The sequence below is a fragment of the Etheostoma spectabile genome, chromosome 13 (assembly GCF_008692095.1).
Source record: "Etheostoma spectabile isolate EspeVRDwgs_2016 chromosome 13, UIUC_Espe_1.0, whole genome shotgun sequence".
Lineage (NCBI taxonomy): Eukaryota > Metazoa > Chordata > Actinopteri > Perciformes > Percidae > Etheostoma > Etheostoma spectabile.
Window position 1 is genome coordinate 29,131,370 of NC_045745.1, and position 25,539 is coordinate 29,156,908.

A 25,539-nucleotide genomic window follows, 5' to 3' on the forward strand; every position below is an offset into this window, starting at 1 on the left:
TGCAATATTGTTGCATCTATCTCACTAGAATATTAAAACTACAGTATACCACAATACATTGCAAATTTCTATCACTAAGCAACCACCAAGTAACATAAATTCACGAACGTCAATACATACAATTGCAAATTAATCATTTTGTAGGCATGGTAGCCGGCTCTTGCTGGGTTGTTGTTTCTGAAGAATATAGACATGGGAAACTATTATAGGCCTTACATTATATACTGCCATAGCCACGGTATTGGATGTTTTATTTGTGCAACAGCAATAATGTAACTATTGTCCGATTGTGTTTTCTTCATTTTGCTAATGAGCTCGCTATGTAGTCCTCTACATAGAAGTCCTGATTTAAGGATATAGGGAGTAGTGAATGAGTGAATGATTTCGCACACAGCCTTAGTATGTACAAATATATAGTATGTCCTGTATATACTGTAGTATGTCAAATGCAGTTTTCCAAAAAATACCAGGATGTCCTATTATTTACATATATAGTTATATTCTTCTTGTTGAGACTGGAAAGGGGTTGCTTCAATCTCAATGCACAGATATTGCACGTGTATAATGAAAATAAAGGCCTTTTATTCTATTCGATTACTGCATCCGGTCGCATTTTGCAGTATGCAAGCCAGGACGGATTTCTGGCTATCCTGACCCATGATCCTTTGTGCAGCGGAAGATGCGTCACATTGACTGACATGCCGAGAACGAACAGACAGATGACAGCCTGATTACAGCTCAGTGACAGCTCATGGACATATGATTATGAAAATGAAAACTAAAGGCATCCAAAGAAATGCAAAAGCCTCATTTGAATATCTTGTAAAATCCTTTTCTGCCTGTAAGCTTTTAATTGTTTTGAATTTCATAATTATTCTCAATCCCTCCAACAATGTTAGGGCAGTGCAAGAGCACCAACTGTACACTTCATTTCATACATGGTTTATTTTCAGTTTGAGTTACAAAGACCCGACATATTAGGTCTGCAATGATCTGGTTATACACTGTCATATGTCAACAGAAGTGGCAGGTAGGTCTATGTCACACTACAAATAAAATAAAGTTAAATGTAAGGCGTCTTTACATGCAGATAGAACATCGGGTGCATCTGACTGACGCTCCACACTAAAATAAGAGCTCTATTTCTATACGTATTAATGAACGGTGAAGTTAAAATAGATGAAAGAAAACCGTTTCTATTTATATGTATAATACAAAATGTAGCGCCTCTTGCTCAAGAGCTTGTTGACAGTGAGGATGACAATGTAAGCATTACATCAGTCACATAAAGACATTAGATCATTATGATGAAACATGATACAGACTGAGTCTTGAATTATTTCACTGAATTCACCCAATCAGTCCACAGTCGTTTTCATTCCGCTAGGATGGTTTCTAGCAATTCAGCTGTGTCAGTCTCAGAGTCGAGCCTCAGACAGAGTGCCCAGAATACGCTCTGTCGCTCTAAAAGTGGGGTGCTCTGAATAAACAAATGGTATATTCCAACAGCACCTGAAGTTACAAACAGGCCCGTTTCTGCGCTCTGGCGTTAAGAGTGACTATTTACAAACCAAACCTACCAGCAGCTGCATCTCTGCAGGATAATGTATTCAGCATCACAAAACCATCTGCCAGAAACAGGAAGATTTAAGTGAAACAGGGTAACACGTCTACTCAGGGAATTCTTAGTAACGCCCCAACTATTGCAATTATCAATCCAGATTAAAAAAAACTTATTGTTCTAGAGCACTTTTAACTAAATGTTAACTGCCTGGCTTTGCCTTACTGGTGACCAGTCGGATAGATAGTAGTTATAGGAACAGGAATTGTTGACAATTGGACAAAACAGCCATAAAGATAACCAATAACAACAAGGATATAACTATGAAAATAACAATTTAAGAAAACTGCATATGTAATTTTACTTTTGGGAATATACCACTGCATTTTAGAATCTATAATGTCTGCAGTTATAACTTAGTTCAAACTACATAAATTGTAAAGTAACAACAGCTCTCTGGGTGCAACAGTACACGCTATGTAGACGTGAAAATAAGCAAAATAATAATAATAATATTAATACAAGGTTTTGCATATTTATCGTGTCCATAAAACATGTTTTACAAGTGTTCTTGATAACTAATTCTTAAAAAGATGCTTTCAGATTGTTTAATCTACCACATGCCTTGCTCACTTGTCTCAAATCATATATTGTAGCACAGCTCCTGCTTGTACATATAAAAGTTTATTGGTAAATTCCACCTTCAGGGTGAATATTATATTAGGAGCCATATTACCCTACTTTAGCTTCTGCATGCTGATGCGACACCTACAAAAAAAGGGAAATAATATGTTAAGGCTAAAGCCTGTTTCTTTTCCTTTTGATTAATGGGTTAGTTAATTAAACTGTAACTTGGTGTTGCCCCAGTGCAATACCTCTGGAATGACAGAGCACTTTTCAATGAAGCAGCATTTATTGGACATTAGTCAATTAAGAATATGTAATAATGTGTGGTCTGTCAAGATTAAAGGATTATGCCTATAGTACACAAAGCCCATCAACTACACTTCTATCTTCATCTCACTTGATATTTGTTGCGTCTGTAAGGGCTCTGGGCTACTTTGACGGTAAGAGACTTGCTCTAAAGCAGTATTTAGTCCCATTGTGTAAGCCTATGGTATGCAAAACAGAAAGTAAACACCGCCAGATAGAGTTCAGGGGGAGACAGGATCATAAATATGCTGCAATAGAGGGGAAAGAAAAGTAAACTTTTTTAATAGGAACATAATATGCACTCTTTATGCTGGCAGACACAGTTTTAAACATATCACTTGCCAGTAAAATATGCCTGTGCTTAAAGTATTGCCAAGTCCGCAATGTGCCAAAAGTACTGTCTGACTGTGATTAACAAATTGATCCTTGATTGTGGAGAATATTTTTATTTTATACTAGGTTTCAAACACCAACTGAAATGTGTTAAGCGTTTCAGTTCAATTCACATCATGAGTGGTGTGGGCTTAAAGGGACATTGTTTGCAGCACATTACGAAAGCAGCAGACAGCTGCTGATGTAGCAAGGTGTTTATGGGTAGGTAGAAGCCTCCTGGTGAGTCTCAAAATAACTCGAATTTTGGGAATGTAAATTCACACATTTTGCTGCACTTCTGATGTTAAAAACAGTAACATGTTCACCATTTGCCAGACACCCACACCCACACACACCCACACCCACACACACACACACACACACACACACACACACACACACACACACACACACACACACACACACACAACACAGGCTTGACAGGCTTAAAATGTGAGTAGAATCTCAATTTGACAATATGAGATGCATAATTATATGACTACGATGATGTATTCACAAATGTATCTTTTAATACGCAACAGTGACTGCAGCTGCAGTGGATGCATATTGTTTGAAGTGGAAGCTGGACAATCGTCATGCTGTAGGATACCCTGGAGCTCAAACTGTGCAACCATGGAAATATCAATGTGCTGGGCAAAAGAAGCCTTAGAAGAAAACCCACTCCAGCTGTGCCACAGAACCTCTTAACAGCTGTAACCCAACACTCGAGCCTTGGCCGGCCTGTTGTGGCCAATTTACTTCTGTAAAAGTACAGGGTGTTCTCAGGCACAGGCAGCATAGTGTGTGAATGCATGAATTACAAATTATAAATAAAAAAAAGACAAAGCAAAGCAAATAAATGGTTTGAACAATAAAAACTATTGATCTGTGGTCTATGAACTATGAAGAGAATGCTACAGATGCGAGATGATCTAATCAGGGCTCAAGCTCATGCTCCACTGTAAAGCACAACTGTGAGCAAGACTTCAAAGGAAAGAAGAAGGAAAAAAAAGGCGTCTCACCGTGCTGGTTGCTAGCTAACTCCAATTAGGTTGAACTACTTACTGCTGCTAACCTGCAGTGGCAAAAGGGGATAATAAGTTAGAAATAAAAATGGAAAGGTGAAAGATACTGATTCTTTTGCAAAGGGGTTGGCAAACTAATTTAAACATACAGAATATAAGTAAAAGTTAATGTAACCGAGAAACTGCATAGCTTTTTTTACTTTGCGTTATGTATTTCGGAGCCACATTCACACTGACGCGCCTAAGGAAGTGCTCTAAAAATACCCACATCCAAAACATGAGCCAGATGTGTGCAAACCCATGATAACTGTAAGTAAACAAATGTGCAGATGTACGACCAAAAAGTGTCTACCCAATGTAAGTGGAAGAATGTTTCATGCTGACATCTTTATGTTATGACATCTACGTGTTGGAACAGTTACAAAATGGCTTCACCCTATTGCTTTTTTGCAAACATGTTATTATAATCTTGTTAATTATGTGTTGCCAGTGTACATTAATAAACTGACCAGAGGATAATCATACACATAACAATGTTTGTCTTATTATTTAACTATGACAATATAAAGCTGGTTAAAAAAAAAAGACAAGAAAAAGAGCATGGCATCTGTTTGGCTATGTGACATCAACTCTGTTACAACAGTGCAAATTCTTGGCAAGTGACACAGTATAATCAGTTTAATAGTATAGGAAGGCTGCCAGTTATTCTGACCTCGAGACAGCAGAGCCCACAATAATTCTTCTGGCAAATAATTAGTTTTATCACACAATGACACGGGTCACCCGTAAGGGCTTGATTATAACAAGAGAACAATATAAGAAAATGTGCGGTTCAGTGGAGCTCTCAAAGGGGATTGCTTCTTCATATCTTGTCAAATTCCAGATGACATTTCATATGACTGCAAACCAGAAACAAATCTTTCCTGTATGAGCTGCTGCAGCCTCTGAGAGTCATTATGCTGAGAGCTGAAATTCCACACTGCAATGCTTTAGTCCTCAGTCTAAGTGCTTTGTTTGTACTGACACTTAGCAGAGAGGAAGAGGAGACCGACATCTGATTTTGTAATCAATGTCGGTAAGATTTTCTCGAGTTAAATTTGCAGATATTATATAAATATGTAAACATAAATACAGAACTTCTATAAAGCCATTAGGAAAGGCCTTGTTTGTTATTCATCTTTACCTCTAACTGATTGACAGTATTTATTTGAGGTTGTATAATTTATCCCACTTTCCATTACCCGTGGCGAGCTGTTCTCTTAATGGCACTGTATATTGTGCCTGCCTAAAAGAAATGGTGTGGCATACATGCACATTTTGCTTTTATTTCACTCTCGACTCCAATCTGTATGGTATTGACCATATGTTGAATAATATAGCCTACTATTTGTTATTCCAATTACATTCGGCACACGGTATTTTTTAGCTCTGCCTGATGGATTTGCTCTCATCTAATGTGCGCAGTGTATTGCTGCTTTACAGACTCAGAATTTGCATTATAATGATTTAGAACACCAATGCATTTTTAATGGTCATAAACAAGAGTGTGTGCTGTGTTTTTTTTTTTTCCACAGAATATGTTTACCCTACCATTTAACTGTGTATGGTTGTGATATTTGTAGCCAGTCCTTATGAAATTGCTCCTGCTTTTCTATGGGTTGAATCATGATGAAAATGTGTCTCAGCTGAAAACATTTGACCAGAATTTGAGGTGAGCTGCAGCAATTAAATTGCTCTCACTTCGATCATAGCTGTGAAGCAAGTGTGATCTGGAGGTAAGCTTGCCTTTAAGAGAAACTTCTAATTAATAGAATGTCACATCATATTTTTGGAGACCTGATGTTTTGATATTGATCAAAAACACAAAAGCACAAAACTTCAGGGAATGTTTTGGCATTTGCAAAAGACACTGATAAGCTCAAGGCTGGACAATATTAGATTAGATCCAACTGAAAACGTCAACACTGCATTTGAGCATTTTTAAATGTAAACATATTGGCCAAAAGGGATGATTTGCTTGCCATTTGATTATCCATATATTAATAACTTGTCACTGTAGTACATTTTTAAAGATTGCAAAAGGAAGGAAGGACAGAGGATGCGTGATACATTCATCCTGCAATGTGTGTGCTACTTCCTACATTAATATTCAGAGCAGAATTTATGTTGGGCACTGGAGAGAAAAGCAGCAAAAACACACAAACCAACAATTCATGCTGTTATAGCAAATGTCGCTGTAGCATAAGTTAAAATATATTTCCATAAACATCTACATCCAAGTATACTTTCACTATTCAATGCATTTTCATTTTGTCATTGCCCTTTGTGGCTTGTTATCGATGAAAACTACACCTGCAAGTACACCTTAAACACACATATAGTAATATACACAGGGCAACTTATCGCACACAATGCACCCACAAGAAATGCATTATAGTCACACGAGTCTCTTAAGGTATTAGGGTGGCCCTAAGCCTTTATCTTATCAGGTTTTAGTCCAATACACAGGGGGACGGGGGCGGGGACAAAAGGAAGCCAAGCAATTAATTGTCTTCTCTGCCTGGCATCTCATTTCAACACCCCAGAAGGTCTATTACAGGAGCAAGACAGTCATTAAACCTCAACAATAATCACTGCTGAGCTATGCCTTCATCCTTCGAGCTACTTCAATGTCTCCTGTTTAATGACACCCGGCTATGACAATTCCACTCAAAAGCAATACAATTGTGATACATGCAAGGCAATTTATACTATTTAAATGGCAGGTTAGCCACATCAGTGACATGAAACAGAAGCAGGGAAGTAATTATTGTGTGCAAAAATCGGCCTATCTATTAAAGAGGCTAAATAATCCACTAAAATGACTACATAATAGACTGTAGCAGGACCTCTTCAGATGCAAAAACCTTCAATACTTCTCAAGCAGCGGAGCAAAGAAGAGAATAGTAAGAGGCAGAGAAGTGAAAGAGCATCACAGGGAGAACAAAAGTAAAATAAAAAATGTAGGACGGAGGGAAAGTGAGGCTGAAAAAAGAGCTTGGTAGGTGAAAATGAAGAAGATAGGGGTTGAGGGCACTTGAAAGGAAACTGGTAGGGGGAGTGGGGGAGAGACTGAGGGTGGGAGAGGAGTTTGAGAGGAACAAAACTGGCAGTTGGGTAAGAGGAGATGGTTCATTTGTCACTGTCAGATCAGTTTGTTTCTCCTTCATAACTGCAAGGACGAGATCTGGCCCACAACCCAGCCCCCGATCCTCCTCGTTCTTAAGCCAACCACCCATCACCATCCATCCTCCAACCTCTGCCAGCACCTGCCCCTCTCTCCAATCGCTGGAGATGAGGATGCAACCCATGCTACAGTGCACTCCGTACACACACACACACACACACACACGCAATTGTGTCTGCCTGCGTGGACATGCTCACTAAGCTTAATCAAATGTGTTTCCCAGTAACAGTAGCAACCTATAGCCTGGAGTAAAATCATCGATCCAAAGGGATGTCTGAAATATATTAGCATATATTTTAAAAGCTAAAACAATGTAATTGTAGTATTTTACAAAGCTCACATTCTAAATAGAAGATGAATGTGAGTGTGAATAGAGAACAGCTGCGTATGGCTCAGTTTGACCATGGCCCCTCTGTCTTCTCTATATGTACCTCCCGCGATGAAGCAGAGGCAGCATGCTGATAAAGCACTCCTGGATGTATCATAGGCAGAATTCAACCAACTTCTATTGGCTGATTGTCTACCCCAATCTGAGCACTGTAATGAGTACTGTGGCGGTGCTTCCTCAGTAAAAATCGCTCAGTTGGAGGTTAAAAAATACTTTCTTTGGCTCATGAAGCGCGTTGTAGTTGGGAATCATATTGCAGGTTTAGTCCCCGGTGGGCACTGTATCTACGCATCCGTCACGGGATGTAATTAACCTGAATTGTCTGTGGGGTGTAGGTAAGTCTGCAATTACCGCACCTAAATGTGAGATGTTTCCTCTGCTCATTCAGTTATCTGACAAGCAATTCAGCTTTCAAATGATAAGAATGGTCATGAGTGTTTCCATAAAGATACAATTTCTTTCTTTTCTTTATCTAGAGCTATTTCCGCTTAGTCTGGGCTATTCATTGCTTTTTTTTCCTGCTGCATCATCTGCCCATTTCCGTCATTTGTTATCTAGATTTCATGATTTGGTCTATTTTGACAATCTTGAAGTGAAATTGCTATTACACTCAGCTATATGTAACAATTCCTAAGTCCACGGCAATGAACAAATTTGAAATACAGTCTATTTAAAAGAATTTGTACAACAGAACTCTGAGATATTTGCTCGGTTATCTAGAGTCACATTAGAAGATCAACATAGGTGTATTCTCTTTGTGATCCATACTGCAATAGTGTTGTACACGCTGTGTGCACTACATTCTGCTTACAATCCCACAATGCAATGCATCCCATTTTTATAAATGCGGCCTGTGCAGCTGTTCATCTCAAAGTGGGAAAAGGTCCTTGTTCCAGGGGAGTTCCCAGTGCAAAGGGGAATCATTTACTCTATCCACAAGAAACACAGTGATATGATGTATGACTACTTTATTCATGGGTTTCGTACACTTTCTGTAATAAAGCATCTAAAAGTAAAGCAAATCATATCAAATGGGGGTCAATGGTAGACTGGGTAAACCCAGCCCGATCTGCTGGCGATTTGATTTCGCCCTGCAGCTCAGGCTGGAAACCTATAAATTATTCTATCCTGCTTCCGTTACAAATCTAAAGGGACCAATCACAACCTGGCTTATCCACCTGGCGCGCTATTGGCGGATTTAATACGATGACAATGGAGAAGCGACGGGAAACAGCTTTCTGTTTACATTCAACATCGCTGCCACAAAAGCGAAACAACCCGTTTTGCAAAGTACGTCACCCGGCTCGTTGGTCTGATTGGTTGAAGGACTATCTAATAGTCTTTTGAACTATGCCTGTTGATCACGCCTCTTGTCTGTAGAAAATACGGAGCAGACTCTCCTGACCATCTTAAAAGATTGAGCTTGGTCTGGTGATAGCCAGACTAGGTCCATGGTCTAACTTGATGTGAATAACTTTGGTAACCACTAGATCATTCAATAGTTTCTTAGCGTTCCAGAGCTACTCAACAAACCACCATTTTCTGTTCCTACATGTGTCATTTGCACACATATCATTTTGAGTGATGGGCGGTTTCCCTTGCTTCCAATCATTTTGCTAAGCTCCAGTAACACATCATAGAGCCTCCTATGTTAGGAAGTGACACTTTGCTTTTCCCAGGTGAGAAGCTGTAGCCTGTTAGCATGTTCACATGGGCAGTGGCGGTTCTTGTTTGCAAAAAAGTGATTACAATTTACTCAAGGAGATTGGAACTACTTACAGTTGTATTTCAACGTAAAAGGAACTTAGTGTGATTGCTTAATAGCTGTCGTATGTGTTGTGTGTCAAAATGTTCTCCAGTTAAAAGAAAATTCTAATTATCTTGCAATGTCAGAACCGTTAATGAAAACCTTGAATGTTCCGCTAATAAAGTAAAACCTTTGTGAGGAATTTTGATGCAACCTTTTGATTCCTGTTTAAAATGTTGAGCACATCCAAATTAATGAGATTATTTCCTTTTGACAATTTTCTTTTCTTCCTGTGTTTGTCTCTTCAGTTGAAAAGCATAAGTGCAGTGAGGTCTCTAATAAATGGCAGGGACACACTGCTGTTGTCTTAGCTCCATTCATTTGGCTTTCACTAGCTTACAATACATTTCAACATCTTATTGATAACACTTACTAATCTTTTCAAATTAGATGTTATGAAGTCAAACCTGTCAACACCCATTTAGAGCCATTCCTCATTATTCTTAGTCTTACTTTGATTGTCGAGGCAAACACACTTGGTCTCAGACCACATCACTGTGGATTTTTTGCTCACTAACTCATTAGTAAGCTCTTGGCCAATCAACTGTGTACTACATGTTACATAATACATACTGTGAGAGACCTTTGTAAAATGCTAGAAACGCAATATTTCCGATCAATATTAATTTGAATGTGCATAGTTTATTTTAAAATATAAATATTCATGCAGTTTAAAGGTCCGTGAGTTATAATTTTTGTCTGCAAATGATATTAAATAGAGGTTGGTGTGAAGGGGATAAATTGATAAAAGAAAGCAAAATACCAGAGAACTGAAGAGAGCTTTACCACTTGTAATTTGAGAGGAGGAAGGTTTTATTGCACCTTGGAACACTTCAGGCGATGTGTTTCAAGTGTTTTTTTTGTCAGGGAGTTCAACACATTGTTTTTTTTGTAAACAATAATGTTCATATAAATAATATGAATATATGATATGATATTACGAATGGATTTCTTTTTGCCATGTAACCCTTTAGGGAGGAAACTTTACACAATATATTGGTCGCCGCCTGCATATAGAGCATAATCCTACACGACAATGTATATCTCTGTTCAGAGTTGATGTCATGTAAATGGAAACTAAAGCAATAGAAGTGAATCACATGTACAGTAAACGGTTATACATTGTTGTAGCATGTGTGTAAAGTACATGATTACAATTCAAATAATGTATTGTAATTTCAATTATTTTACCCTTTTTTAGGCAATTAAGATAAAGCAATACATGTCCTTGTGAGTGAAGCTGCAGGAAATAATTATATACAAGTGCCAAGCATGCTTCTGTTAACTAAGAAAAAAAAAGCATGGAACACATGGAATTAATCATAACCCCACAACAGTTTGTCACAAAGAGAAATGTTTCCCCAAAGCTAATTAAAAAACAATCATTATGCAGTGTTCCCAAACTGTGTGGCAAACCTTTTGTTTTGATGGGAGTGTGTGGTTGTGACACATGGTATTGCTTTAAGACCTGGTATACACATTTGTAGCTGTTGACGATGTTTATTAAATGTCCCAAAAATGTCCCAAAATACCAAATGGCTGATGGATGTAACAGTCCCACAGAAATGCAATTTATGGCCAAGTCAGGGATTCACCTTTGACTCGATCTTGGATTTAGAATTTCAAACTCCCTTTGAAAAATGTGTCTGCCACTGGAAGATTTGGGTCAGACTCATCAAACGTAATAAGCAGTGCTCTGATCGCATGAGAGGCAGTTTGCCGAAACCTCTCAGCTGTATGCAATTGTTCCAATCGAAGGAGAGTGAAAGAGCTGCCATTTGCTGAAGAGCGTGTTCAGGCGGCTACAAAAGACTGAGTCAAATCTCAGCTGGGATCTGCATTAGCTCAATAACGTTTATGCCAATTCAAATTTATTGTGGTCATTTGCATTATGAGATGATCCGCTAACTAGAAAAATAATGTGATAACTTTACAGCTCAAACAGCTGTCACTAAACATTACTGAATTCGAGGATGCTTAACACTGACATATGACTAGTGCAATTACATTTCTGAAGCTATGTCGTACCATGTAGGTCGCAAAAATGCCTGACACATGAACCAATGCATTTTGTGTATGTGACACATGGCTCTGAATGACATATCAAATAAGTTTTACACCATGTGTAACTGTGCACCTTTGTGGCTGACTGGCCTTAAAGGTGTCTGTGGGCCAGAGTACTTCCCTAATGGACCTTAATGGGTTTTATGGTGCACTGCAGGCTTCTAATGGGGTAGCATGTCTGATGGGGATGCTGCACTCTGGTCCTCCTGGGCCCTGTCTAGGTTCCTAATGTGACCTGAAGAGAAGAATACATAATGTATCACTGTCTGTCTAAGTCAGGGGTTAATACCCAGAGTTAAAGAAAGACTTTTGCGGGCTGAAAACAGAGAAATGTGAGGCTATTAGAATGTGCAAGAGCGAAAGACACGGAAAGAGAAGCCCAGAAGTTAAAGCATCGCGAGAAAAAAAATAGCATGGCATATTATTGAGGGACACTTTGGTGCTAAGCTGCTTATTGATAAAAGCACTAATCTGCCTGGCAGAAGGTAAGGAGGCTGGGTTGTGTGGTGATATAATATCTCAGCTAAAGGCAATGCCATCAGGGAGCTAAGCCTCCACACAGCTTTACCTAACGGAGTTACTCATTTTAGTTTATTTTATTTATTTTTTTACATAAAATACAGAATCTGACCATGTGCCACTCGCAGCACCACGTATGCGCCTGAGGAAAAATGAGAGCAGATCATTGTGAACCACAGGCTTTTCATCAGACATTTCATCAGAATTGATCGATAGGGAGAGCCCATCACTTTTTAATACCTATATAGATCACTAGCATCACTTTAATTATTTTCCCTCTACATCAAAGAGCAAGTCAGCATTGCCGGGCATTTTGATGACATCAAGGGGGCTCATGGTTGGCAGTCAGAGCGCGCTGCACAGAAAGTTCAGTTAGAGTTGCCATTCATCAGAAAGACTTTAGTATGCATCCTTTGCCCCCAAATCAATGTGTTTATACATTAAAAAACATGTTTAATGCATAATCACTACATTAAAGTGGACATGATGCATATAACAGTATTCATCAAAGGTGCCTATTACCTGTTAAAAATCCAGGTTGGGGGAAATAAAATCTACCACTGGAACCTCACATGGTGAGCAGGAATCCTCTTATAGCTAATATTTGGAATGTTTTGTATGTTGGAGTGTCACTGGTTACATGACTGGGATATTTATCTTGGTTTAGGGATGCATATCGGGTTTTGGTTCCCGACTGGCACAATACCCACACACACGTTGATCTCCGATGCTAACGAATCTATGAGCAACCCTTTTATCTCTCCTCGTCGCTCTTTATTAGCAAGGGCCAGAGGTGGAAACGTGCAGGTAACGCATTTCTCACACTTCATATTTACAGTCAACTCTGCCCGTTGCTTTAGTCTGTTGGTTAATGAGCTCCCTCCAACCGCTGGCTGTACTCCGCCAAAGATTGTTTGTGAGATGAAAAAAAAAACACATCACAGAGTTTGTTTGTGGAGGGGACTCTTCTCTAGAGAAATAATGTAGCTGATAGCTGTACTTTATAAACAGAGGAGTCACAGGTAAACTTGTATTCTATATGTATGTGTTGCACAAATCCACCTTATAGATCTGACCTCCGTAGTTTGTGAAAGATCAGGGGTAAAAGTCAGATCAATCAATATCAATCAACAATGCATATCTTCTGCTGCTCAGGTTGTATGGCTGTAGGTTGTGAAGGTGTATTAGGCTAGCCTAATACATGTTAATGTTGATCGATTAATTAACAATGAAAACTTTCTAGCTTCTCGCCCAAAAACAGGTGATCACACAGTGATATTGATACTGATACTGGTACTGATGAGAAGAATTTGGATTTGACAAGTGGATTTAATTCTGGATTCAGATTCGATTAAAATTCGTAGTTGGAGACCCTCTCCATACCCTGCTGTTGAAATGTTGATCACCTTGCCATGTTGCACCACTTCTGATGTGTGTTGCAACTTAAAAGTATTCTAACAAACAGGCCAACTGGAAGTAACATGTTTTACACTTTGTTACTATTTTAATGCACCAAAATCAACAGCATATGGCCAGTGTTATCACACCTCCTTTTCCAAGTGGTGTAATGTTTTGTTTAAAAAAAGGGAAGAAATAACATCTGCCACCCCAGAAAACAAAAAGTTACTTATTTCAGCTTTTGGCAGGTAACAGAGTGAAAAGACAACAGACAGCAGTAGACATGTATGTTAATCACGCTTTATATCCTAAGGAAACACACCTCCCACCTGTCTTAGCATGTTATCTACACCTGTCAGTCCTGCCACGGGCTGGGTCGGCCAATCTCAGAGAGCCAATTCTAATCATTCGATCTAAGAGTGAGGTGCAAATGGAATCAATCCTTCTGTCCTAGTTCAAGGGATGGTTCTCTCATTAGGGCAAGCCTGTTAATTGAAGTCATTTGCCTCTCTGCTGTCTCTGTGGCCCTTACCATGTTGATCATCCCTCTAGTTAGAGGCTTTTCCTATCAGTAGCATTCTGAATCAATACCTACTCTGTTACATAGAGTGGTGAGAAATGTCTACATAGAATCTGCTGTGTCTCTGTGCAAGTATTTGCAACTCATCTCCAACGTGTTCTGACAATACTATTGCTTTTCAAATTGTTGTTATTTTAGTTCCGTTATTAAAAATTGATTAAATAAATGAGAAAGACCTGATAATAAAGAGGAGATCTTACTGTATTTTGTTACAACTCCTTCAGGTCCTAGTCTGCTACAAATGTGACTTGGTGTCTGGGAATCCTATCTCACATTCCCACACACAAACACGCCTGGAAAGGCTTCCGTGCCTTCAAGAGAGTTGGACAGATTAAGAAATTCTTTACTGTATATTTAAACAACTACAATAAACAATGAATGGACAGTAAGCACGTACATGCAGCATATATACAGACAATCTTTTCCAGTACTGTAATTGTTGTCAATTAGGGACATAACATGTTATTCCTACTGTAATTGTAATATCTCAGTAATTTGTAGTCATTTCTGCGTTTGATCCATTTTCAGTACAAGCCCAATTTACACTTTTAAGCCCTATGATCAGTTTAATAGATAAAACTTGGCGTGTCCAGCATTTTATCCACAAGGCATTGCCTCTTTCTTTACCAATTGCAAAAAAATCAATCCTTTGCCCCTTCCAATTTAGATCTGACATTTTCTGAATGGAGAAAATTTGGATTATGTTGTATTAGTGATCTGTATACTGAAGGTAAATTTGCTTCCTTTGCACAACTACAGACAAAGTTCAAACTAAATAGCAATAATTTCTTTAGATACCTACAGGTCAGAGACTATATCCGAAAACTCATGCCAGGTTTCGAGACACAACCACAATCTATGCTAGATGAATGTTTCACTATACCCCCATATAAAGATAAATGTATCTCTAATATATATAAGAAACTAAAAACAATCTATTCCCCCTCGTCCAACAAATATAAAGATAGTTGGGAGAAGGACATGGGGTGTCCATATCTAATGACATTTGGGAGGAATCTTGAATCATACACTCCTGCTCCAATAATACGAGACATTGTTATACAGTTCAAAATTATACATAGGGTCTCTTTTTCAAAAGTAAGGATCCACAGCATCTTCCGAATGCTTTATCAAATGTGGATAAATGTCAGTCCCTCAATGCAACACTTTTTCATGCTTTTTTCCTGTCCTGAAGTTGCCACTTACTGGTCTGATGTATTTAATGTACTGTCAAGAATTTTTAAGATTACATTACTACCAGAACCATTGTTGATTATCCTTGGCGCGTCACAGTTTTTTAGAAAATTGACTCCAGCCCAGCAGCGGTTCATTTCCTACTCTCTTATTACTGCAAAAAAGTTAGTCCTGATGTCATGGAAAGGACCAGAAATACCCACTGGCAAAATGTGGCTTCCGGATATGTCCAATACTTTACATTTGGAAAAAAATTGATATTTGTTGAAGGACAACCTTTCAGGTTTTCATAAGATTTGGCAACCCTTTATAGACTTCTTACAATCAGTATCTGTATAAAATCTTATTTCCTTTCACTTTATCCATATAAATCCTTATTGTACTTCCTGCTGCAAAACTGTATTCCGCTTCCGCTCTGTTCGCTTTTGTTTTTGTTTATATGTACAGTTATATAAAAATACTTGAGCCCCTCTTGTATTGTTGATCAAAAACTGTATTTGATATATATATGCTCAATAAAAACTTTACAAAAAAAAAAAAAAGAAAAACTTGGCGTGTCCAACTTCACATTATCTTCCATGGATTCTGACTTTGAGTTAAGTCAATATTTTAATCTTCTCTCTTTAACTACCTAGAACCAACCAATAAGTCTGGCACTCCTACTGCCCTATAGATCTTCATGCTAATGAGCATCACATACATCAAATACTGTAGGATTTGACTTGTTAAGTCACAAGAACTTAAAGAAACGCTGTCCCTTCCAAGATTGGACAGCTGATTGGCCTCGGAATAACTGGGATGTATCCTGATATTTAGGCACTCCAGTCTTTAAGCGAACATTGAAACAAGACAGCATCAGAAGGATCCAAGGTGGGTGCCAAGAAATTGTAAATGTGCTGAGTATAGCAGGCAGCCTGTGCACCCAGCGTTTCCGCATAAGCCTTGATTATTGAGCTGTGCCATCTTTTATATTGTGCAGAGCCAGATCGTACAGCTGACATCCGTCTGCTGTAACTCAAGGTAACACACACCCTCTCTACCCTGGCAAGATACTTCAAAGGATGTCTGAGGATGTTATGGGGATATTTTTGGCCTCAATCTCCACCTGCCTAGCGCGGTTTTTAATAGCAATGAGCAGACACACCAAAGAAGATAGGAAGGGGTGGAGTTTAAGGACTTTAGGCTCGAGCCCACTCGACTTATACAGTGGAATTACTAGAGCAGTAAAATGAAATTAATAATCAAGGCAGATCAGATTGTGGTGGCTGTATCCATCTTGTCAGTTAAAATGTGGTCCTTGGCTTCCACATTGGTTCGGTCTTGTCTGTTGTAAGTTTGACTTACTTGTATATATCATGCAGAAACAAAGAAGGAGATCCTTTGATATTGTAAACCTATTATTTCCCAGACTTCCACAATTCAATTACACATTTACACTTTTTTTCTCATTCATTTTAGGGGACAGTTTCATTTCCTGAGGTAGGGTTGTGAGTTTGCAAAAAAATGAATACATCTAGGTTTTGGATTACATTTTTTTTTGCAGTGTTTGTTCTGCCGTTGTTTTCTGTCAATGAGCTGAATGTCTAAACAAGATGCATGTCTGTCTGTAATGCAGCTTGGCAGCTGTGGCAGCAGTTCCAACGGGCAGGTCGGGGACCTTGGGAAAATGAACAACAGAAATCTATTTGACGTGCTAAATATATGTTGTTGTGGAATACTGTAAATTAATGACTTGGCTATTGAGCAATGGGAGATTGATGGATGTTTCCGAGACATCTGTGCTCCTAACCCAAAACCTTCTCTATAGAACACTGCCACAAAGATTTAGCGAAGACACTCTCTCTCTTGTTAAGGCTGGACTGGCCATCTGGCGGGCCGAGCACTCTGGGCTGACAGAAGCATAGCGTTTTCTGAATTGACATTTGGCTGGCCCAATCACGTATTTAAACCCCACCCCCTTTGGGATCAGTGCATTCATTAAACATCACATCCACAAAAAAAACAATCAAAAAAAGAGTGCCAAAATGGATGAGACAAAACGCAAGGGAGGAGCGGAAGAATTGCGGATGGCCCTGGACCTTTCGGATCCTTTTAGTGACTTTCTTCTCAGAGTAATCTCAGCGGCCCTTGTGAGAGCAGCACATCGTCTCTCCCTCTCCTCTCCTCTCCCGCCATGCGCATGCAGGCAGCAGTGAGTTACTATGGTTACAGGAATCTGCGTCGCCAAGTCATTTTGTGGTAAGCCTGTCATAACGTTATGAAAAACAAAAACAAAAAAATATGTGTGAATGTGCAATAGTCCCCGTAAAATCGCAGTCTGAAATAAATGTATATGTATATAATACTAAAGGCATAGTAGTCCCCCCTTGATATTTAGAACACACATTGTGCATCCCCCCCCCAATGAAAAACGTAGCAAAGAACTGACCCAAATGCTTTGAAGCTTCTAGCGTTGCCATGGAAATCAAAGTCCAACTCAGCATTGTGGCTTTTTTTATGTTTTTGTTGTTATTTCTCACTTTGCTGTGCTGCAGCCTACAGACAAAGTTAAAAGTCCAGTTATGAACGACATGGATCAAAGATTTTTGGCAGTGTTTTAGTTGTTAAAAATGCATTCCTGCTCATAAGAATTTCATATCTATATTTCACATACAGAGCCTGGCTGGTTCGATCTGCTCTACACAAGAAGTACAAGCATGGTCTAGATTGCTCTGGAATCAAACCGCGGCTGGCAACTGTGGCCATGATGGAATCGAAAGACAGAGAAATTGTTGCTATACATTTTAAATCAATTCATTATTTTATTTAGTGTTAAAGTTGATGTGAATCTCTCTGTGTGTGAATGCCCATATCATTTCAGGATGTGTAAAGTATATTTTATTATGCTTTAACTTAATTAAGGACCCACAGGGAGGTTTCCAGCTCAGACTTCCCGTTCAGCCATTCTTAACAAAATCAAATTAGAAGCACACAGTATTTCAAGGGGATGTTTCAGCAGAAAATAATAAAAAATAGTCTCTGGAGTCTTTGGCTTCATTTTCTAATGGTAAAGAAAGTAACACTGGATGGGAGCAGCTCAAACACTAACAACCCAGGAGTACACCAGTGTAATTCAACAGTGTATGCAGGATATTTTGTGTGTTGTGTTTTCTTACAGACACAAGCTTATTGTTGTACCGACAATATAAGTACCAAGGTCTTGTTCAGTCTAAGGTACATTATGTTATACTTTGTAATATATGACCTGCAGCTGAGTCCTTTAACTAGCAACTAAATAAACATGTACACCCTTTCTAATATGTATCTCTCATAGAGTCTGATTCTCATTCACAAACACTTGCATTGCTTTTTTTTGCAGACTACAATCTCAGCTCAGCACACGCAGTACACACACATGAGTCCTGGTGCTCCCTGCATCATGTTGCTCTCTTCCAGGCTCCAGTTCAGAGACTGCCTCGCACTGTCTCTCGCTTGTCTCAGTGTATTCAAGACTTTTCCTTTCTCTGTCAGTCCTCCCCTGCCCACAGTTCCCCTCCACTGTAAATCGACTAACCCTATCACCTGTCTACCGAGCTGCTCCTCATCAGCAATTAGTCCCAGTATTTGTACTGTAGAGGGCTTCTCCCTGCCAGCTTATGTTACCTCAGTCCAGCCATATCTGTTGTAACCCGAATGCCTGACGTCCAGTTGTCTACCAGCTCTACTTAAATTACCCTTCAACCACTCTGCTGTACATTGGTGTCTGCATTTAAGTCCAACTTTATGTCAGTTACCTTAATGGTGATGGCAAAGTTGGCCAAACTATAGACCTAGCAGTATTTACTAGTGATTAACAAGTCCACTTACTATTGTGTACCCTTGCGTTATGTGCGTTTTCCAATAGTGCAAGATTCCCAATTAAAATCCAAACCAAGCATCCTCCTGAGACTCGACTCCTGTCATCTTTACGATGCAATGCATTGGCTCCATCAAGTTTGAATCCAAGAACCATGCAATTATTACAGCCGTCTGCACTTAGAACAGCCTCTCAGTATCCGTTTGTTTTATCAAAGTTTCTTCCAAAAAGTGTTTTGGTTGGTGTTTTAAAATCAATGATGGCATTGTGGTTACTGTACTGATGCAACCTAGTGTACAGTACATACTTGTTTCTGGAGCTGCAAAGATGAATTGATTATTAGTCAACTAGTCAGCACATGTCAACTATTAAATTGATTGCCAACTATTTTGATAATCGATTAACCAGTTTGAGTCATTTTTATATGGGAAAAAAGTAAAACATTATCAGATTCCATATTTTCTAGTTTCTTCACTTCTCTGTGACAGTAAACTGAATGTCTTTGACTTGTGGACCAAATAAGACGTTATCTTGGGCTTTGGGAAACACTGATCAACATTTTTCACCATTATCTGATATTTTATAGATCAAAAAACTAACTGATTATTTGAGAATAATAAAGAGAACAATAACATTAAATGTGAGTTGCAGCCCAACTTGTTTGATTATGAAATTACATGAATAAAATGCAGATTTTCAGATAAAATGAAATATGTTTACATGATAGTAATAGCAATAGTTCATTATGAAAGCAACCATGGGATGCAGAGTCACTAGCTGACTCTGCATCCCACCTACATACCCGGATGGTATGTAGGTGTGTCCTTGGGAGGTTATATAACTGTACTAGCATCATTTCTCAGACGTGAACGAAGGTCACCAGTCTTTTATTAGTAGGTTTGGCAAGTCCAATGAACACACTACAATATGGGCGAACATTTGGAAATAGTGCTGTTAAGAAGTAGCAATAGCAGCATTATTGGTGACTAAACAATATACAGTACTTTGAATACAACACAGCATACAGCACAATGTATTGACTCATACACTATAAAACAGTAAGCAACACAGGCAGGGTAAATTATTATTATATCCCAGCATCTACAATGCTTTTTACCTCACATTCCTTCTAGCCTCCCTTCTCTGGGTAATCAGCCAGGGCAAATATGTGGTGCACAAAGAGCTGTGTGTGTGTTAAAGTGTGTGTGTGTGTGTGTGTGTGTGTGTGTGTGTGTGTGTGTGTGTGTGTGTGTGTGTGTGTTTGTGTTAGTGTATTTGTGTGCCATGCCTGTTTGAAAAATACTGGAAGGCAGATTGGAAACTGAGATAGGAAAACATCAGGAAAAAAAGTCAGCTGCACTCCTTGCCTTCCCACCTAGTCACTAAAATGCAGATAACATATTTTCAATTAATTCTAGGTTTCACTGGTCTTGAGTACAGGCAAGAGAGAATAATGTGTTACAGTCTTGCACAGAACAATTGCCAATTTTGCCTCCAGCCTCGTCTGTAATACACCTCTGCTGAGTTTAAACAGCAGTAGTGGGCTAAATTGGGCTAATCCGAGCTCAAAGGGATGCCTAAAGTTCACAAAGTGTGGGCTTTGCTTAACAAAGAAGAAGGTTAATTATAGCTGTGATGGTTGGGGCCAAGAAGGTTAATTATAGCTGCGGTGGTTGGGGCCAAGCATTTTAAACTTGCAGGGAAAGTGTCCAAGCACAATGGCTGATTTTGTATAAGATGTGACATTGTGACCGTTGAGCATAGAACTCGCAATCTCAGGGTCCAAAGGCAAACATTGATCTCTGTGAGCTATTATTCAGGTGATGACTCCTCTAGCTATTTGGGCTATATTTTATTGAGTCAGCCTGGGTTGACTCAATAACATGATTTACCTTAACTGGAACTTAATTACAATAAGGTGTGTTAATGCAGACACACATAACCAATATGCAGGGCGGGTGTCCAATGCAAAATGCCTGATTAGCTATACAGTATGTTTGATCATCCGGTCATGAACACAACACCGTTGAGGCCGTCGGCATTTTCTGATTTCTGGGTGATGTCACAAGTGGCCTTGCAACACCTAGTAGACAAGGAGCAAGACTGTAGGAAAAGGCTGAATTTTAAAAAAAAATTCTGAGAATCTGTGTTCTTGGTTAAGACAACACAGATGCCTGTAATTCATTTTCAAGAAGATCAATAAATGCCAAAGTGATGTCTGAAGATGCTCTATTGACTGCAGTGTGTAGACAAGGACACATTTCAAACTACTTTTTTCATTCACTTTTTGAGATAAAATTCTACAGTTTTGCACACCAGATCTACAATGATCTTCCAATGTTGTGATTTTTTCCCCATGAAAATCTAATATTTAATTTGGAATAGACTCCAAGATTTGTCATTACTACTGTAGGCAGTGAAATATTTAAAGCACTGTGAATGGTAAATTTGTGGAGGACAGTCTGAAGATGAAGTGGCCCAAATGTGGTGTCAATTGAAAAAAACTATGTTAGCGGAGATTTTTGTTTGTTGTTGGTGAAGTTTTGCAGTTTTTGCTAAATGTATAATAATGGACAACATGGCTACAAGGCAACATCAGAGCATAGTTTCTGCTTTAGTGGGGCTACAGTTTGCGACGTTGTAGCATGTACGGCTGATTTGTTATGAATTTTTAAAGTTTAGAATTTTAGATGGCTGTTGTAGTGCCACCATCAGGACAATTAGCACACAATCCATCCATCCATCCATCTTTGTCCGCTTATCCGGTATCGGGTCGCGGGGGCAGCAGCTCCAGCAGGGGACCCCAAACTTCCCTTTCCCGAGCCACATTAACCAGCTCCGGCTGGGGGATCCCGAGGCTTTCCCAGGCCAGGTTGGAGATATAATCCCTCCACCTAGCCCGAGACCTCTTCCCAGCTGGACGTGCCTGGAACACCTCTCTCGGGGAGGTGCCCAGGAGGCATCCTTACCAGAAGCCCGAACCACCTCAACTGGCTCCATTTGATGCGAAGGAGCAGCGGCTCTACTCCGAGCTCCTCACGGATGACTGAGCTTCTCACCCTATCTCTAAGGGAGACGCCAGCCCCCCTCCCAAGCAAACCCATTTCGGCCGTTTGTAACCTGGATCTCGTTCTTTCAGTCATGACCCAGCCTTCATGACCAGCTGAGGATAGGAACGAAAACTAAGAGGTAGATCGAGAGCTTTGCCTTCTGGCTCAGCTCGGTGCGATGAATTGAATGTAATACCGCACCCGCTGCTACAATTCACCGACCAATCTCACGCTCCATGGTCCCCTCACTCGTGAACAAGACCCCAAGGTATTTAAACTCCTTCACTTCACAATTAACACACATTGTGCAAGTAAGTTTAGCATAGGACTTGACTATGCAAAGTTTGTTGAGATGTCATACATGGGAACACGGATTTCTTAGGGAGAAGAAGAAGAATACAGGCACCTACGTAATCACAGTGACTCACCCTACCCCCTTTCCTGCTCTAAGAATCCACTTGGCTTTAGGTAACTGCAGACAGGAGATGAATGAGCACCCCACAGGGAGACAACACTCCTCCATTTTTTTTCATAAATGAAGCATTAGTGTGATGTATATAAAGGATGAATTTACAGCTTTGCAGGTACTCACGATTTCTAGTTACCCAGAATTCTTAGTGTGTCATACCACCAACACTGTTTTGTTCAAATGCAGGATTCTCATTAAGTAAAGTGTGAATAAAGGTGCCAGCTCTTTTACCCAAAAGGGCTAATTACCAGCCTTAATGGCTATTGTGAGTACCTGGTTTCTCCAGCAACCATCATGCAATATCACACATCCAAAGGTGAAGAGGGGAACTACAAAGATAGATTTTGTAAAGGCGCACAAACCACCAGCTTTCCTGCTTTAGAAATACCTTAGAATTGCCTTGTAAAGCTTACAATGTAATTTCTAGATATACAATGGTGCAGCAGGATGGCAACTTGGTGAGACATTCATCTTCCATTATCATTAGAACTGTATGTTTGATTTAACATGATATGAATTTAATTGAAGAGATCGCTTACAGGTTTGAACCTGTAGGCGTTATTTAACATACATACATACATTTCTAAAAGAATCATAAGTAAAGAAGTGTGCATGTTTGTGAGCATGTTCATTTTCAAATATTGTCCATATGATAGTGTTAGATTTCAATCATAATTCAGGAACAGCTATGATCTGCAATGATTACTGCACATGGCATGCTGTGCATCATGCATTTATACTATTGCCATATTTATAATTATTCATTTTAACTATCCATATTTTCCTGTGTGTAATGCCTAGCAGGCTCAATAACAAAAGTGTGACACACACCTGAGAGTGGTTTAACTTGCCAAGACCCTGAGGGAAATTCCCAGTGTCCCCACTTTAATTATAATATTACCCAAACAGGTGCATGCAGCATGAAAGCAATTGTAAGGATCTCTGTTCAGCACAGGGAAGCTCGAGCATTCATGTAGAGAGCTCTTCCGTTTGGTAAAATCTAGTGTAGAAACATGTAAGGGTTTGTTTGTTTGTATATTTGCACTTCTTAAGTCTTTTTCTTGCTCTGTTTTTTTCTTATCAGACAGTTGAAAAATGGCTCAGGTCTTTTTTTCTAGGTGTTGGAATGCTTTTTTATATTCAGCATCTTCATCAACATTTAATTAGCCTTGACAGAGGACGACAGATGACAAGGGTGTCTATATCTGCCTTATACGGACCTGCCGTCGTTCTCTCCACTCATGATGAGGGCTGGGACAGTTACCGCATTAACGGCGGTCACGTGACGCCTACCGCAAGTCTGAGCTCGTCACCGCCATCGCAAAAAAAAACAATGGCCTGCACGTGTGCACGGCTACGTCGTGTCTAATAACATGGATTCATTGATTCTAATGACATGGAGAGAGTCTGATGACATTGTGTTTTCTACACAAAACCAACATCAAAAGATGATATGGGGTGTGGCAGTAGCTCAGTCCGTAGGGAGTTGGGTTGATTTTACCTTGGCACTGCCAAGGTGCTCTTTAGCCAGGCACTGTACCCCGCACAATCGCTCAGGTTGCCTGTTCAGCGGTCGCAGCCCACTCACTCTGACATCTCTCCATTAGAGCATGTAAAGGACCTGAGCATGTGAGTGTATTTCCGGTCTGTGTGTAGTGTGTAATAACAACAGAGTGTAAATTGTAATTTCCCCATAGGGGATCAATGAAGAGTTTAAATTATAAATTATGGAGCAAATTCGACCTTTCGTTAGTTGGAGAGGGCAATGTTCCATGATACATAACGTACACGGTAGGGAAGGCAAAGACATGTCTCTGCTCCCAGACATATTATCGTTAACGCTGCAGTGTTTACTATTGTACATTAGCCTAGCAGCTAGCGGTGTCTCCTTCTTATAGCTTTATCCCGATAAAACGGCATGGTTGAGTTTCAGCCTGCATGCACGTTTGGTAGCCCAAAACAGAGCGGCTTGTATTTGGTAGAGAGAGCAACAAGTTAGTGAACTGCTGAGTCGCCCTCTCTGCTCTCTGCCTGCTCCGCTGCTAGATGGGCTGCCCTCGGGCTGCCCTCGGGCTGCCCTCGGGCTGCAACATATGTTGGAGGCTAAGGTATAAGCCGATGTTTTTTCGGGGATAAAGCCATTGTCTTTACCGCCGCTTTTGAAAACTGATAAAGCCACCGTGTCTTGAGAAGCTCTAGCTTGTTGTTTTGTTGTTTACTTTTAACTCAGTTTGCCTCAACTTTGCTAATCTCTTTTTCCTCTCTGTTTTCCTCACAGCGGCACTCCGCTACTCTCCGTTACCGCTCGCTTTCCTTGTGCGACCACACGGGCCCTGATGTCACTCACTAAAGGCACCCTGCCATTCTCGCTCTAATTTAGGCTACCCTCGTAAGGGGGTTGCGGCATACCGCACTACCACGGGAATATCTTGCTTTTCAACAGTGGTAGAAAAAAATTCATACCGTCCCAGTCCTACTCATGCTGCAGTGGTACTCCGTCTGCACAGAGGCTTTGGAACACTGAGAGGCAAAAAGCACTGTCCATGGTTCTGAATTTCATTGGCTCCAGACACTACAGTACATGAAAAGAGATGGTTACAGATTTCGGATGTCTCCATCTATTCCTAGCATTTCCTGGTTCATTTTTCTTTTGGAACAAGCATTTTAGCAAAATTATTTTTAATTTGCTATGAGGCAATGGGTATTTTTTTTTAAGTGTTTAGAAGGCAGTATGTCGATTGTAATATGCTATCCCGGAAACTGCATTTCAAGAATTCTGTGAAAAATTGGGTTAATCTAAAGCAATTAGAGGGCTGAAAAATGCTCTACAGTGTCTTGGGAAAAGATCAAAATGTTTCTGAATTGATAGCAGTACCAGACTCTAGTGAAGAAAACAAAGAAATATTGGTTTTTTTTACATAAAGCTGGCACATACTTAAATAATGCTGTGATCAAATTAGGACATCTGTTTAGATTTTGGCACCCACAAATAGCTTTCTTGAGTATACAGTATTTACATAGTCTATCCTACGCTATTTTGCCAGGCTGTTCTTAAGGTGTAAATGTTTCTATAAAATGAAATTATCATCTGATGAATGATATAATAATAATTATTTTT

At 39.6% G+C, this 25,539-nt stretch overlaps 1 protein-coding gene across 1 annotated transcript in view; it reads right to left on the reverse strand.

The window, feature by feature from the left end:
* The window catches only part of LOC116700988 (protocadherin-1), a gene marked incomplete in the record, with an annotated part of 213,327 nt that overhangs the window by 51,021 nt on the left and 136,767 nt on the right, over positions 1-25,539 (reverse strand). Inside the window, 1 exon segment of the mRNA XM_032534505.1 lies at positions 12,008-12,037. Coding sequence (XP_032390396.1) covers positions 12,008-12,037 — 30 coding nt within the window.